At 43.0% G+C, this 14721-nt stretch overlaps 1 protein-coding gene across 1 annotated transcript in view; it reads right to left on the reverse strand.

Moving 5' to 3' along the window:
* LOC120563708 (transcription initiation factor TFIID subunit 4-like) overlaps positions 1 to 7707 on the reverse strand; it is a 27048-nt gene extending 19341 nt beyond the window's left edge. The window contains exons 1-2 of the mRNA XM_039808069.1: positions 7447 to 7707; positions 6436 to 6489 (exon numbers count right to left, since the gene is read on the reverse strand). Of these exons, the coding sequence (XP_039664003.1) occupies positions 6436 to 6489; positions 7447 to 7707 (315 nt within the window). The remainder of the gene's footprint in view (positions 1 to 6435; positions 6490 to 7446) is intronic.
* Between the last annotated feature and the right edge of the window lie 7014 nt (positions 7708 to 14721).

Consider the following 14721-nt stretch of genomic DNA (forward strand, 5'->3'; position numbering starts at 1 on the left):
CTGTCACCTTTTCTCTGCTAAACTTAACTCTGATAGGACAGCTTCATGGTGCTCTGTCCCCAGCTCACTGTCACCTTTTCTCTGCTAAACTTAACTCTGATAGGACAGCTTCATGGTGCTCTGTCCCCAGCTCACTGTCACCTTTTCTCTGCTAAACTTTAAAGGGGTGATAGAATGCAAAACCAATTTTACCCTGTCATAGTTGAACAACGACAGTTCGGTGGGTAAATAGGACATACATAGAAGCTCAAAGTCCCACTGACACCCCTTTACTATGAAAATCTCATATTTTGAAACTGCCTCTGAAAACGGGCGAATCCCAACAAAGCTGAGTTGCTTACGCAAGCATCTCAAAATCTGGAACCTTAAGAGAACGGTCACGCCCCAACATTTACATACTACACAACTGACCTGAGATCAGGTAGTACATTTACATAGGCTACACAACTGACCTGAGATCAGGTAGTACATTTACATAGACTACACAACTGACCTGAGATCAGGTAGTACATTTACATAGGCTACACAACTGACCTGAGATCAGGTAGAACATTTACATAGGCTACACAACTGACCTGAGATCAGGTAGTACATTTACATAGGCTACACAACTGACCTGAGATCAGGTAGTACATTTACATAGACTACACAACTGACCTGAGATCAGGTAGAACATTTACATACTACACAACTGACCTGAGATCAGGTAGTACATTTACATAGGCTACACAACTGACCTGAGATCAGGTAGAACATTTACATACTACACAACTGACCTGAGATCAGGTAGAACATTTACATAGGCTACACAACTGACCTGAGATCAGGTAGTACATTTACATAGGCTACACAACTGACCTGAGATCAGGTAGTACATTTACATATTACACAACTGACCTGAGATCAGGTAGAACATTTACATAGGCTACACAACTGACCTGAGATCAGGTAGTACATTTACATACTACACAACTGACCTGAGATCAGGTAGTACATTTACATAGGCTACACAACTGACCTGAGATCAGGTAGTACATTTACATACTACACAACTGACCTGAGATCAGGTAGTACATTTACATAGGCTACACAACTGACCTGAGATCAGGTAGAACATTTACATACTACACAACTGACCTGAGATCAGGTAGTACATTTACATAGGCTACACAACTGACCTGAGATCAGGTAGTACATTTACTACTACAAACAACTGACCTGAGATCAGGTAGTTAATTTACATAGGCTACACAACTGACCTGAGATCAGGTAGTACATTTACATAGGCTATACACAACTGACCTGAGATCAGGTAGTACATTTACATAGGCTACACAACTGACCTGAGATCAGGTAGTACATTTACATAGACTACACAACTGACCTGAGATCAGGTAATTACTAGACTACACAACTGACCTGAGACGGTGTCTTCTGAATCTAGCTAGGTCACGCAGATCTCTGCTATTCCATTACAAAATTCACTTCGGAAACTTTTTATGCGGAAATCAACCATATAAAGCTTCAAATATAGGCGGCTTTAGAAAATGGATGGCTAATTGCAAATTTTCTCCGACTGTGTGTCGGAGTTTAGTGCCGGTGTTGGTGCTGCCTGGGTTGCTACATGCCGCCACGCCCCCCCCGCGTGTCAGCGAGCTTGTTACCGCGCAATCTTTTACCGCAGCCCGCAGGTTCCAGTTAATCTTATAATGGGTATGTGTGTTGAGTTATTTAAACAAACAATCGGGGAATAAGCACGCTCTTGTCCGCGAGTCTCATTGATAGAGCCGCGGTGAGATGGAGTCCATCAATGAGAGCTAGCTAGCCTCCTCCTAACTCTGACATTCACAAAAATACATTCAATTGAAACCGAAATCGGGACAAGTGTTAGCTAAGCTTTGTAAGACCTTGAGGAACCTGTAATATTCATGCCGCGGACGAAATTCAACTGTAAATATACTTTAGTTATGCGGAAGTGAGCAAGCTGCGATATTTCCCCATTGTAATGAATGGGACATATAGCGAGCAGCTGCTCGCCCTACAGAGACGCATCCGTTTATAAAAATGCCTTAAAATCAAATCGGACAACGGTTAGCTTCATAAGACATTGGGACATTCAAAACCGTAAATGTATTATTTATAGATATAGTTATGCCGGCAGCGCTGGCGCAGAGCCCGTCGTATGCAGTATCCACAAAGGGTGACTTTACGCTGGGTATGGAGCCCAGCAGCGCTGTCGCTCGTCAGACTGTGTGGAGCTCCTAAAGTCCGTATTACCAAATTTGCAATTAGCCATCAATTTTTGTAAAAGCGGCCCATATTTCAGCTTTATATAGTCTATTTCTCGCTTAAAAAGTCTCAGAAGTGAATTTAGTAATGAAACATTGCAGTGTCTGGAATATGAGATTCTGTCGTGTCTCTAGTGAGTGTGTATTGGGGATTCGCTCAACCAATCAGCGCGCGTCTCTAATGTCTGCGTATGGCAAGTCGCTCAACCAATCAGCGCGCAGCTCATCTAAATATTCATGACCATACCATATTTGGAAGATAAGCTCTTGTTACAAATAGGGCCAAAACACAGGGATGCATAAAGGCCAATAAAATATCAACCAGGCCATTTTCAGCCCAACTAATGTTACATACCCCATTAGGAGACCATAAGGAACAGTGTGAAATATCATATATAATCATTCTATCACCCCTTTAACATGATAAATACCCTATATAATCATTCTATCACCCCTTTAACATGATAAATACCCTATATAATCATTCTATCACCCCTTTAACATGATAAATACCCTATATAACCATTCTATCGCCCCTTTAACATGATAAATACCCTATATAATCATTCTATCACCCCTTTAACATGATAAATACCCTATATAATCATTCTATCACCCCTTTAACGTGATAAATACCCTATATAATCATTCTATCACCCCTTTAACGTGATAAATACCCTATATAATCATTCTATCACCCCTTTAACGTGATAAATACCCTATATAATCATTCTATCACCCCTTTAATGTGATAAATACCCTATATAATCATTCTATCACCCCTTTAACGTGATAAATACCCTATATAATCATTCTATCACCCCTTTAATGTGATAAATACCCTATATAATCATTCTATCACCCCTTTAACATGATAAATACCCTATATAATCATTCTATCACCCCTTTAACATGATAAATAACCTATATAATCATTCTATCACCCTTTAAACATGATAAAAACCTATATAATCATTCTATCACCCCTTTAACGTGATAAATACCCTATATAATCATTCTATCACTTTAACATGATAAATACCCTATATAATCATTCTATCACCCTTTAACATGATAAATACCCTATATAATCATTCTATACCCCTTTAACGTGATAAATAACCCTATATAATCATTCTATACCCTTTAACGTGATAAATACCTATATAATCATTCTATCACCCCTTTAAACATGATAAATACCTATATAATCATTCTATCACCCTTTAACATGATAAACCCTATATAATCATTCTATCACCCTTTAAACATGATAAATACCCTATATAATCATTCTATCACCCTTTAACGTGATAAATACCCTATATATAACCTTTAACATGATAAAAATACTATAAATACCTATATAACACACCCTTAACAAACCTATAAATCATCTACCCTTACGATAATACCTATATAATCATTCTATCACCCCTTTAAACATGATAAATACCCTATATAATCATTCTATCACCCTTTAACTGATAAATACCTATATAACATTCTATCACCCTTAACATGAAACACCTATATAATCATTCTACACCCTTTAACGGATAAATACCCTATAATCATTCTATCACCCCTTTAAACATGATAAAACACCTATATAATCATTCTATACCCTTTAACTGATAAATACCCTATATAATCATTCTATCACCCCTTTAACGTGATAAATACCCTATATAATCATTCTATCACCCCTTTAAACATGATAAATACCCTATATAATCATTCTATCACCCCTTTAACATGATAAATACCCTATATAATCATTCTATCACCCCTTTAACATGATAAATACCCTATATAATCATTCTATCACCCCTTTAACATGATAAATACCTATATAATCATTCTATACCCCTTTAACGATATAAATACCCTATATAATCATTCTATCACCCCTTTAACATGATAAATACCCTATATAATCATTCTATCACCCCTAACATGATAAATAACCTATATAATCATTCTATCACCCCTTTAACGGATAAATATACCTATATAATCATTCTATCACCCTTTAACATGATAACACCCTATATAATCATTCTATCACCCCTTTAACATGATAATACCTATATAATCATTCTATCACCCTTTAACATGATAAATACCCTATATAATCATTCTATCACCCCTTTAACGTGATACATACCCTATATAATCATTCTATCACCCTTTAATGTGATAAATAACCCTATATAATCATTCTATCACCCCTTTAATGTGATAAATACCCTATATAATCATTCTATCACCCCTTTAATCTGATAAATACCCTATATAATCATTCTATCACCCCTTTAACGGTGATAAATACCCTATATAATCATTCTATCACCCCTTTAACATGATAAATACCCTATATAATCATTCTATCACCCTTTAACATGATAAATACCTATATAATCATTCTATCACCCCTTTAACGTGATAAATACCCTATATAATCATTCTATCACCCCTTTAACATGATAAATACCCTATATAATCATTCTATCACCCCTTTAACATGATAAATACCCTATATAATCATTCTATCACCCCTTTAACATGATAAATACCCTATATAATCATTCTATCACCCCTTTAACGTGATAAATACCCTATATAATCATTCTATCACCCCTTTAACATGATAAATACCCTATATAATCATTCCATCGCCCCTTTAACGTGATAAATACCCTATATAATCATTCTATCACCCCTTTAACTCTGAAAGGACAGCTTCATGGTGCTCTGTACCCAGCTCACTGTCACCTTTTCTCTGCTAAACTTAACTGTCAGTTTGTCAGAGAGAGAGGGCTGTTTCCATAGTTCACCATGGGACAGTTGGACAGCTGTTTTGGCTGTAGTCCACAGTTGCACTTTATCGTGTCGAAGACTGCTGTAGTTGTTAGTCCTGTTCAGTGAAAACTCCTTAAAGTGTCTAACATGTTGAAGCTAAACATCCTGTATCTGTGTCTAACATGAAGCTACACATCCTGTATCTGTGTCTAACACATCCTGTATCTGTGTCTAACACATCCTGTATCTGTGTCTAACACATCCTGTATCTGTGTCTAACACATCCTGTATCTGTGTCTAACACATCCTGTATCTGTGTCTAACATGAAGCTACACATCCTGTATCTGTGTCTAACATGAAGCTACACATCCTGTATCTGTGTCTAACACATCCTGTATCTGTGTCTAACACATCCTGTATCTGTGTCTAACATGAAGCTACACATCCTGTATCTGTGTCTAACACATCCTGTATCTGTGTCTAACACATCCTGTATCTGTGTCTAACACATCCTGTATCTGTGTCTAACACATCCTGTATCTGTGTCTAACACATCCTGTATCTGTGTCTAACACATCCTGTATCTGTGCTAACATGAAGCACACATCCTGTATCTGTGTCTAACATGAAGCTACACATCCTGTAACTGTGTCTAACACATCCTGTATCTGTGTCCAACACATCCTGTATCTGTGTCTAACACATCCTGTATCTGTGTCTAACACATCCTGTATCTGTGTCTAACACATCCTGTATCTGTGTCTAACACATCCTGTATCTGTGTCTAACACATCCTGTATCTGTGTCTAACACATCCTGTATCTGTGTCTAACATGTTGGGAAGGCTAGAGCACATAATACATAAATACCTGTAACAAGTCCACGGTGGGGAAACCCTGTGTGTGTGTGTCTCTGTGTAATCTGTGTGTGTCTGTCTGTCTCTGTGTGTGTGTGTGTTCTGTGTGTGTGTGTCTCTCTGTGTGTGTGTGTCTCTGTGTGTGTGTGTGTGTGTGTGGTTTGTGTCTCTTGTGTGTGTGTGTCTCTGTGTTGTGTTGTGTGTTCTTTGTGGTATGTGTGTGTTGTGTGTGTGTGTGTTTTGTGGTTGTGTGTGTGGTCTTTCTCTTTTTTTTGTTTTTTTTTTTTTTTTTTTTTTTTTTTTTTTTTTGTTTTTTTTTTTTTTTGTTTTTGTGTTTTTTTTTTTTTTTTTTTTTTTTTTTTTGTGTGTGTGTGTGTGTGTGTGTTTGTGTCTCTGTGTGTGTGTGTCTCTTGTGTGTGTGTGTGTTCTGTGTGTGTGTGTGTGTGTGTGTGTGTGTGTGTGTGTGTGTGAAGTGTGTGGAATACCAGGAAACCAGGAACCAGAATGGGAAGAAGGATTGACGTCAGGACCTCACTAACCTGCAAGGAAACAAGAAAGGAGACATCTTTCAGATTAACACTCGGCCTCCTGATCCTATACTAGGAGACAGACAAGTCTCGGATCTCTGAAGTGGACAAGAGACAGGAGAGAGGAGATAGGAGACAGGAGAAAGGGGACAGAGGACAAGAGAGAGGAGACAGGAGAGAGGAGAATGGAGAGAGGTGAGAGGAGATAGGAGACTGGAGAGAGGTGACAGGAGACAGGAGACAAGAGAGATGAGATGAGATAGGAGACAGGAGAGAGGAGAATGGAGAGAGGTGAGAGGAGATAGGAGACTGGAGAGAGGTGACAGGAGACAGGAGACAGGAGAGATGAGATGAGATAGGAGACAGGAGAGAGGAGATGAGATAGGAGACAGGAGAGAGGAGATAGAAGAGAGGAGACAGGAGAGAGGAGATAGGAGATAGAAGAGAGGAGACAGGAGAGAGGAGATAGGAGACAGGGTACAGGAGAGGATAGGAGAGAGAGGACAGGAGAGATGAGATAGGAGACAGGAGACAGGAGAGAGGAGATAGGAGACAGGAGATAGAAGAGAGGAGACAGGAGAGAGGAGATAGGAGACCGATATAGGACAGGAGGACAAGAGACCGGAGATAACGGAGGCAAATTTACCGGAGACAGAGGACGGGAGACAAGAGGAGATAGAAAGAAAGGAGATAAAAGAGACAGATATATAATACAGGGGAGAGGAGATAGGAAAAGGGAGATAGGAAGAAAGTAGATACAGGAGATAGGAGACAAAGGACATGGGAGAGAGGAAACAGGAAGAGGGATATAGAAAAATGGAGATAGGAGACAAAGAGGAGATAGGAAGAAACTGGAGAGAGGAAAAGGAAGAAGGATGGAGACAAAGGATAGAAGGGGTATATGTAATAGGCAGAGGAGGACAGGGTACACGGGCAGGAGAAGAGACAGGAGACAGATAATAGATATACCGGTAGATAGGGGGACGATAGGACACGGGGCATAGGACAAGACGGACACAGAGGATAGGATATAGATGGGGAGAGGACAGGAGACATGGGGCACGGGCAGAGGAGACAGGAGACAGGGAGACAGAGCAGCCCAGTGTCCAGGATGGGCAAGGTGCAGCAGCCCGGGGCAGGAAGAGCTTGACGAAGGATCTTGGTCCCCACCAGCTCAGAGCTGGTTGCTAGGATACGGGCGTTCTCCTCGTTGAGGTTGACCCCGGCCATGGACGCTTATTAAGTATTTAAAGACAAGGGACAGGAGCATTAAACACAACCAACAATCCAAAAAAACAGGATACAGATTAACACAACCAACCATCCAAAGGGGACAAGGAGACTAAAACCACTACCAACCAATCCAAAAGAAAAGTAACGTTGTAAAACATTAAAGGAAGAGGGGAAAGAGACATAGACACAACAATAATAGGGAAAGGATACTAGAGACACAACAACAAAAGGGGAAAGAGAAAGACCACTACCAACAAAAGGGATAGAGAAGAGACACACAAACAAAAAAGGAAAAAAAAAAAAAAAAAGAAAGATATAAAAAAGGGGAAGAGACAAAAAAAAAAAAAAAGAACAAAAAAAAAAAAGGAGACAAAAAAAAAAAAAGGAGAAAAACAAAAAAAAGAAAGAAAAAAAAAAAAAAGGAAAAACCCAAAAAAAACTCAACCACCAATCAGAGGGGACAGGAGACCGTTAGAGACACAACCAACCAATCAGAGGGGACAGGAGACCTTTAGAGACCACTACCAACCAATCAGAGGGGACAGGAGACCGTTAAAGACACAACCAACCAATCAGAGGGGACAGGAGACCTTTAGAGACACAACCAACCAATCAGAGGGGACAGGATACCGTTAGAGACACAACCAACCAATCAGAGGGACAGGAGACCTTTAGAGACAAAACCAACCAATCAGAGGGAACAGGGAGACGCTTAGAGACCACAACCAACCAATCAGAGGGACAGGGAGACCTTTAGACACAACCAACCAATCAGAGGGGACAGGAGACCATTAGAGACACTACCAACCAATCAGAGGGGACAGGATACCGTTAGAGACACAACCAACCAATCAGAGGGGACAGGAGACGTTTAGAGACACAACCAACCAATCAGAGGGAACAGGAGACGTTTAGAGACCACAACCAACCAATCAGAGGGGACAGGAGACGTTTAGAGACACAACCAACCAATCAGAGGGAACAGGAGACCATTAGAGACCACTACCAACCAATCAGAGGGGACAGGATACCGTTAGAGACACAACCAACCAATCAGAGGGAACAGGAGACGTTTAGAGACCACAACCAACCAATCAGAGGGGACAGGAGACCTTTAGAGACCACTACCAACCAATCAGAGGGGACAGGAGACCGTTAGAGACACAACCAACCAATCAGAGGGGACAGGAGACCATTAGAGACCACTACCAACCAATCAGAGGGGACAGGAGACCATTAGAGACACAACCAACCAATCAGAGGGGACAGGAGACCTTTAGAGACCACTACCAACCAATCAGAGGGGACAGGAGACCTTTAGAGACCACTACCAACCAATAAGAGGGGACAGGAGACCTTTAGAGACCACTACCAACCAATCAGAGGGGACAGGAGACCGTTAAAGACACAACCAACCAATCAGAGGGGACAGGAGACCTTTAGAGACCACTACCAACCAATCAGAGGGGACAGGAGACCGTTAAAGACACAACCAACCAATCAGAGGGGACAGGATACCTTTAGAGACACAACCAACCAATCAGAGGGGACAGGAGACCTTTAGAGACCCTAACCAACCAATCAGAGGGGACAGGAGACCTTTAGAGACACAACCAACCAATCAGAGAGAAGGTCAGCGATGCCAATTTTCTTTGTGAATGAATGATGTATGGTAAATAAATAAATGTTCTTCCTGTAAATACAGGGGCATAAGTCAGTCCACCTCTATGTTAAAAGGTCCAGTGTGTGGTAATTTCTCCCATCTAGAGTTGAGATCATATATCACAATCAACTCTCTCGCACCAGTTAGCCTATTGGCTGGTTTGATTTGCATAGAGATTTTTATTCCTCTTTTTAGTCAACTTTAGCATGGGTGTATTCACGTATGCTGAGCACTGTATGTGAAACTAGGGAGAGGTCTGCATGTATGTGAAACTAGGGAGAGGTCTGCATGTATGTGAAACTAGGGAGAGGTCTGCATGTAGTGAAACTAGGGAGAGGTCTGCATGTAGTGAAACTAGGGAGAGGTCTGCATGTAGTGAAACTAGGGAGAGGTCTGCATGTAGTGAAACTAGGGAGAGGTCTGCATGTATGTGAAACTAGGGAGAGGTCTGCATGTATGTGAAACTAGGGAGAGGTCTGCATGTAGTGAAACTAGGGAGAGGTCTGCATGTAGTGAAACTAGGGAGAGGTCTGCATGTATTGAAACTAGGGAGAGGTCTGCATGTATGTGAAACTAGGGAGAGGTCTGCATGTAGTGAAACTAGGGAGAGGTCTGCATGTAGTGAAACTAGGGAGAGGTCTGCATGTATGTGAAACTAGGGAGAGGTCTGCATGTATGTGAAACTAGGGAGAGGTCTGCATGTAAGTGAAACTAGGGAGAGGTCTGCATGTAGTGAAACTAGGGAGAGGGTCTGCATGTAGTGAAACTAGGAGAGGTCTGCATGTAGTGAAACTAGGGAGAGGTCTGCATGTAGTGAAACTAGGGAGAGGGTCTGTGACGTATGTGAAACTAGGGAGAGGTCTGCATGTAGTGAAACTAGGGAGAGGGTCTGCATGTGTGAAGAAACTAGGGAGAGGTCTGCATGTAGTGAAACTAGGGAGAGGTCTGCATGTAGTGAAACTAGGGAGAGGTCTGCATGTATGTGAAACTAGGGAGAGGTCTGCATGTAGTGAAACTAGGGAGAGGTCTGCATGTGTGTGAAACTAGGGAGAGGTCTGCATGTATGTGAAACTAGGGAGAGGTCTGCGTATGTATGAAACTAGGGAGAGGTCGGTATGTATGTGAAACTAGGGAGAGGTCTGGTGTATTGAACCAGGGAGAGGTCTGCATGTATTGTGAAACTAGGGAGAGGTCTGTATGTAGTGAAACTAGGGAGAGGTCTGTATGTATTGAAACCAGGGGAGAGGTGTACGCATGTGGAACTAGGGAGAGGTCTGCATGTATGTGAAACTAGGGAGAGGTCTGTATGTATGTGGAAACTAGGGAGAGGTCTGATGTCATGTGTGTGAAACTAGGGAGAGGTCTGGATGTATGTGAAACTAGGAGAGGTCGTCATGTATGTGAAACTAGGGAGAGGTCTGCATGTATGTGAAACTAGGAGAGGGTCTGCATGTATGTGAAACTAGGGAGAGGTCTGAATGTGGTGTGAAACTAGGGAGAGGTCTGCATGTATGTGAAACTAGGGAGAGGTCTGCATGTAGTGAAACTAGGGAGAGGTCTGCATGTAGTGTGAAACTAGGGAGAGGTCTGCTGTATGTGGTGAAACTAGGGAGAGGTCTGCATGTAGTGGAAACTAGGGAGAGGTCTGCATGTATTGGAAACTAGGGAGAGGTCTGCATGTATTGAAACTAGGGAGAGGTCTGGTATGGTTGAAACTAGGGAGAGGTCTGCATGTAGTGAAACTAAGGAGAGGTCTGCATGTATGTGAAACTAGGAGAGGTCTGCATGTATGTGAAACTAGGGAGAGGTCTGCATGTATTGAAACTAGGGAGAGGTCTGCATGTGGTGGAAACTAGGGAGAGGTCTGTAATGTATTGAAACTAGGGAGAGGTCTGCATGTATTGAAACTAGGGAGAGGTCTGCATGTATGTGAAACTAGGGAGAGGTCTGCATGTATGTGAAACTAGGGAGAGGTCTGCATGTATGTGAAACTAGGGAGAGGTCTGCATGTATTGAAACTAGGGAGAGGTCTGCATGTAGTGAAACTAGGGAGAGGTCTGCATGTATGTGAAACTAGGGAGAGGTCTGCATGTATTGAAACTAGGGAGAGGTCTGCATGTATGTGAAACTAGGGAGAGGTCTGCATGTATGGAAACTAGGGAGAGGTCTGCATGTAGTGAAACTAGGGAGAGGTCTGCCGGATGTAGTTGAAACTAGGGAGAGGTCTGCATGTATGTGAAACTAGGGAGAGGTCTGCATGTATTGAAACTAGGGAGAGGTCTGCATGTATTGAAACTAGGGAGAGGTCTGCATGTAGTGAAACTAGGGAGAGGTCTGCATGTATGTGAAACTAGGAGAGGTCTGCATGTATGTGAAACTAGGGAGAGGTCTGCATGTATGTGAAACTAGGGAGAGGTCTGCATGTATGTGAAACTAGGAGAGGGTCTTGCATGTGGTGAAACTAGGGAGAGGTCTGCATGTAGTGAAACTAGGGAGAGGTCTGCATGTATGTGAAACTAGGGAGAGGTCTGCATGTATGTGAAACTAGGGAGAGGTCTGCATGTGGAAACTAGGGAGAGGTCTGCGTATGTGGAAACTAGGGAGAGGTCTGCATGTTAGTGAAACTAGGGAGAGGTCTGCATGTAGTGAAACAGGAGAGGTCTGCAGTGTGTGGAAACTAGGGAGAGGTCTGCATGTAGTGAAACTAGGGGGAGGTCTGCATGTATTGAAACTAGGGAGAGGTCTGCATGTATTGAAACTAGGGAGAGGTCTGCATGTATTGAAACTAGGGAGAGGTCTGCATGTAGTGAAACTAGGGAGAGGTCTGCATGTATGTGAAACTAGGGAGAGGTCTGCATGTATTGAAACTAGGGAGAGGTCTGCATGTATTGAAACTAGGGAGAGGTCTGCATGTATTGAAACTAGGGAGAGGTCTGCATGTATTGAAACTAGGGAGAGGTCTGCATGTAGTGAAACTAGGGAGAGGGTCTGCATGTATGTGAAACTAGGGAGAGGTCTGCATGTAGTGAAACTAGGGAGAGGTCTGCATGTAGTGAAACTAGGAGAGGTCTGTATGTGAAACTAGGGAGAGGTCTGCATGTATGTGAAACTAGGGAGAGGTCTGCATGTAGTGAAACTAGGGAGAGGTCTGCATGTAGTGAAACTAGGGAGAGGTCTGCATGTATGTGAAACTAGGGAGAGGGGTCTGCATGTATGTGAAAACAGGGAGAGGTCTCTGCGTGTGTAGAAACTAGGGAGAGGTCTGCATGTATGTGAAACTAGGGAGAGGTCTGCATGTAGTGAAACTAGGGAGAGGTCGCATTGTGAACCAGGAGAGGTCTACATGTATGGAAACTAGGGAGATCTGCATTAGGAAACCGAGAGGTCAAGGAACCTAGGAGGTAGAAACTAGGAGGTATGGAGGAGGAGGAGGAGAGATAGAAAGTGGAACGGGGAGGAAGATGTAGTGAACTAGGAAACCAGGAGACAGTATGTGAAAACTATGGGGAGGTCTGCATGTGTATGGCTGGAACCGAGGGAGGTCTGCATGTATGGAAACTAGGAGGGGCCTAGGGGATGCATGGAACCTAGGAAACCTAGGGAGACCTTATGTGAAACTAGGAGAGGTCTGCATGGAATGAGGAAACTAGGAGAGGTCAACCATGGACAAGAGAAACACAGTGAAAAGGACAGAACCAGGAGAAGGTCGCATGAAGAACTAGGAAAACAGGAGTCCAGGAACACAGGAAGGCCAGGCTCAATGTATGGAAACTAGGAGGTCTGCAGGACTAGGAAGAATAGGAAACTAAGGAGAGGTCTGTAATGAGGAAGGAGAGGTCTGCATGTATGGAAGGAACTAGGAGGTTCATGGAACTAGGGAGGTCTGCATGTATGTGGAACTAGGGAGAGGTCTGTATATGTGAAAACCTAGGAGAGGGTCTGCATGTAGTGGAAACCAGGGAGAGGTCTGCATGTAGTGGAAACCTAGGGAGGTCGCAGTATGGAAAACTAGGAGGGTCTGTATGTGGAAACTAGGAGGTCTGCATGTATTGAAAAGGGAGAGGTCTGCATGTATGTGAAACCCAGGAGAGGTCTGCATGTTGTGAAAACCTAGGGAGGTGGATGCATGTGAAACCCAGGAGAGGTCTGTGCATGTTGTGAAACTAGGGAGAGGTCTGTGTAGTTGTGAAACTAGGGGAGGTCTGCATGTATTGGGAGAGGTCTGCATGTAGTGAAACTAGGGAGAGGTCCAGCAGTTGGAAACTAGGGAGAGGTCTGCATGTAGTGGAAACTGGAGAGGTCTGCATGTATGTGAAACTAGGGAGAGGTCTGCATGTAGTGGAAGAGAGGTCTGTATGTATGTGAAACGGGAGAGGTCTGCATGTATGGAAACTAGGAGAGGTCTGCATGTAGTGAAACTGGAGGTCTGCATGTATGGAAACGGGTATGTAGGGGACGTGCATGTATTGAAACAGGGAGAGGTCTGTATGTATGGAAAGGAGAGGTCTGCATGTAGTGAAACTAGGGAGGTCTGCATGTATTTGAAACTAGGGGGAGGGGTCTGCATGTATTGGAAACTAGGGAGGTCTGCATGTTGAAACTAGGGAGAGGTCTGCATGTGGGTGGAAACTAGGGAGAGGTCTGCATGTATGTGAAACTAGGGGAGAGTGGTCTGCATGTGTGGAACTAGGGAGAGGTCTGCATGTATGTGAAACTAGGGAGAGGTCTGCATGTATGTGAAACTAGGGAGAGGTCTGCATGTAGTGAAACTAGGGGAGAGGTCTGCATGTATGTGAAACTAGGGAGAGGTCTGTGCATATAGTGAAACTAGGGAGAGGTCTGCATGTATGTGAAACTAGGGAGAGGTCTGCATGTATTGGAAACTAGGGAGAGGTCTGCATGTATGTGAAAACTAGGGAGAGGTCTTGCATGTAGTGAAAACTAGGGAGAGGTCTGCATGTAGTGAAACTAGGGAGAGGTCGGCATGTAGTGAAACTAGGGAGAGGTCTGCATGTGTTGAAACTAGGGAGAGGTCTGCATGTAGTGAAACTAGGGAGAGGTCTGCATGTGTTGAAACTAGGGAGAGGTCTGCATGTATTGAAACTAGGGGGGGGGGGGGGGGGGGCATGTATTGAAACTAGGGAGAGGTCTGCATGTATGTGAAACTAGGGAGAGGTCTGCATGTATGTGAAACTAGGGAGAGGTCTGCATGTAGTGAAACTAGGGAGAGGTCTGCATGTATTGAAACTAGGGAGAGGTCTGCATGTATTGAAACTAGGGAGAGGTCTGCATGTATTGAACGTGGAGGTTTCAGTGTGGATGAGATGGTAGGGGAGGAAAAGCTAGTG

Source organism: Perca fluviatilis, chromosome 8 (assembly GCF_010015445.1).
Source record: "Perca fluviatilis chromosome 8, GENO_Pfluv_1.0, whole genome shotgun sequence".
In the NCBI taxonomy this organism is placed as follows: Eukaryota; Metazoa; Chordata; class Actinopteri; order Perciformes; family Percidae; genus Perca; species Perca fluviatilis.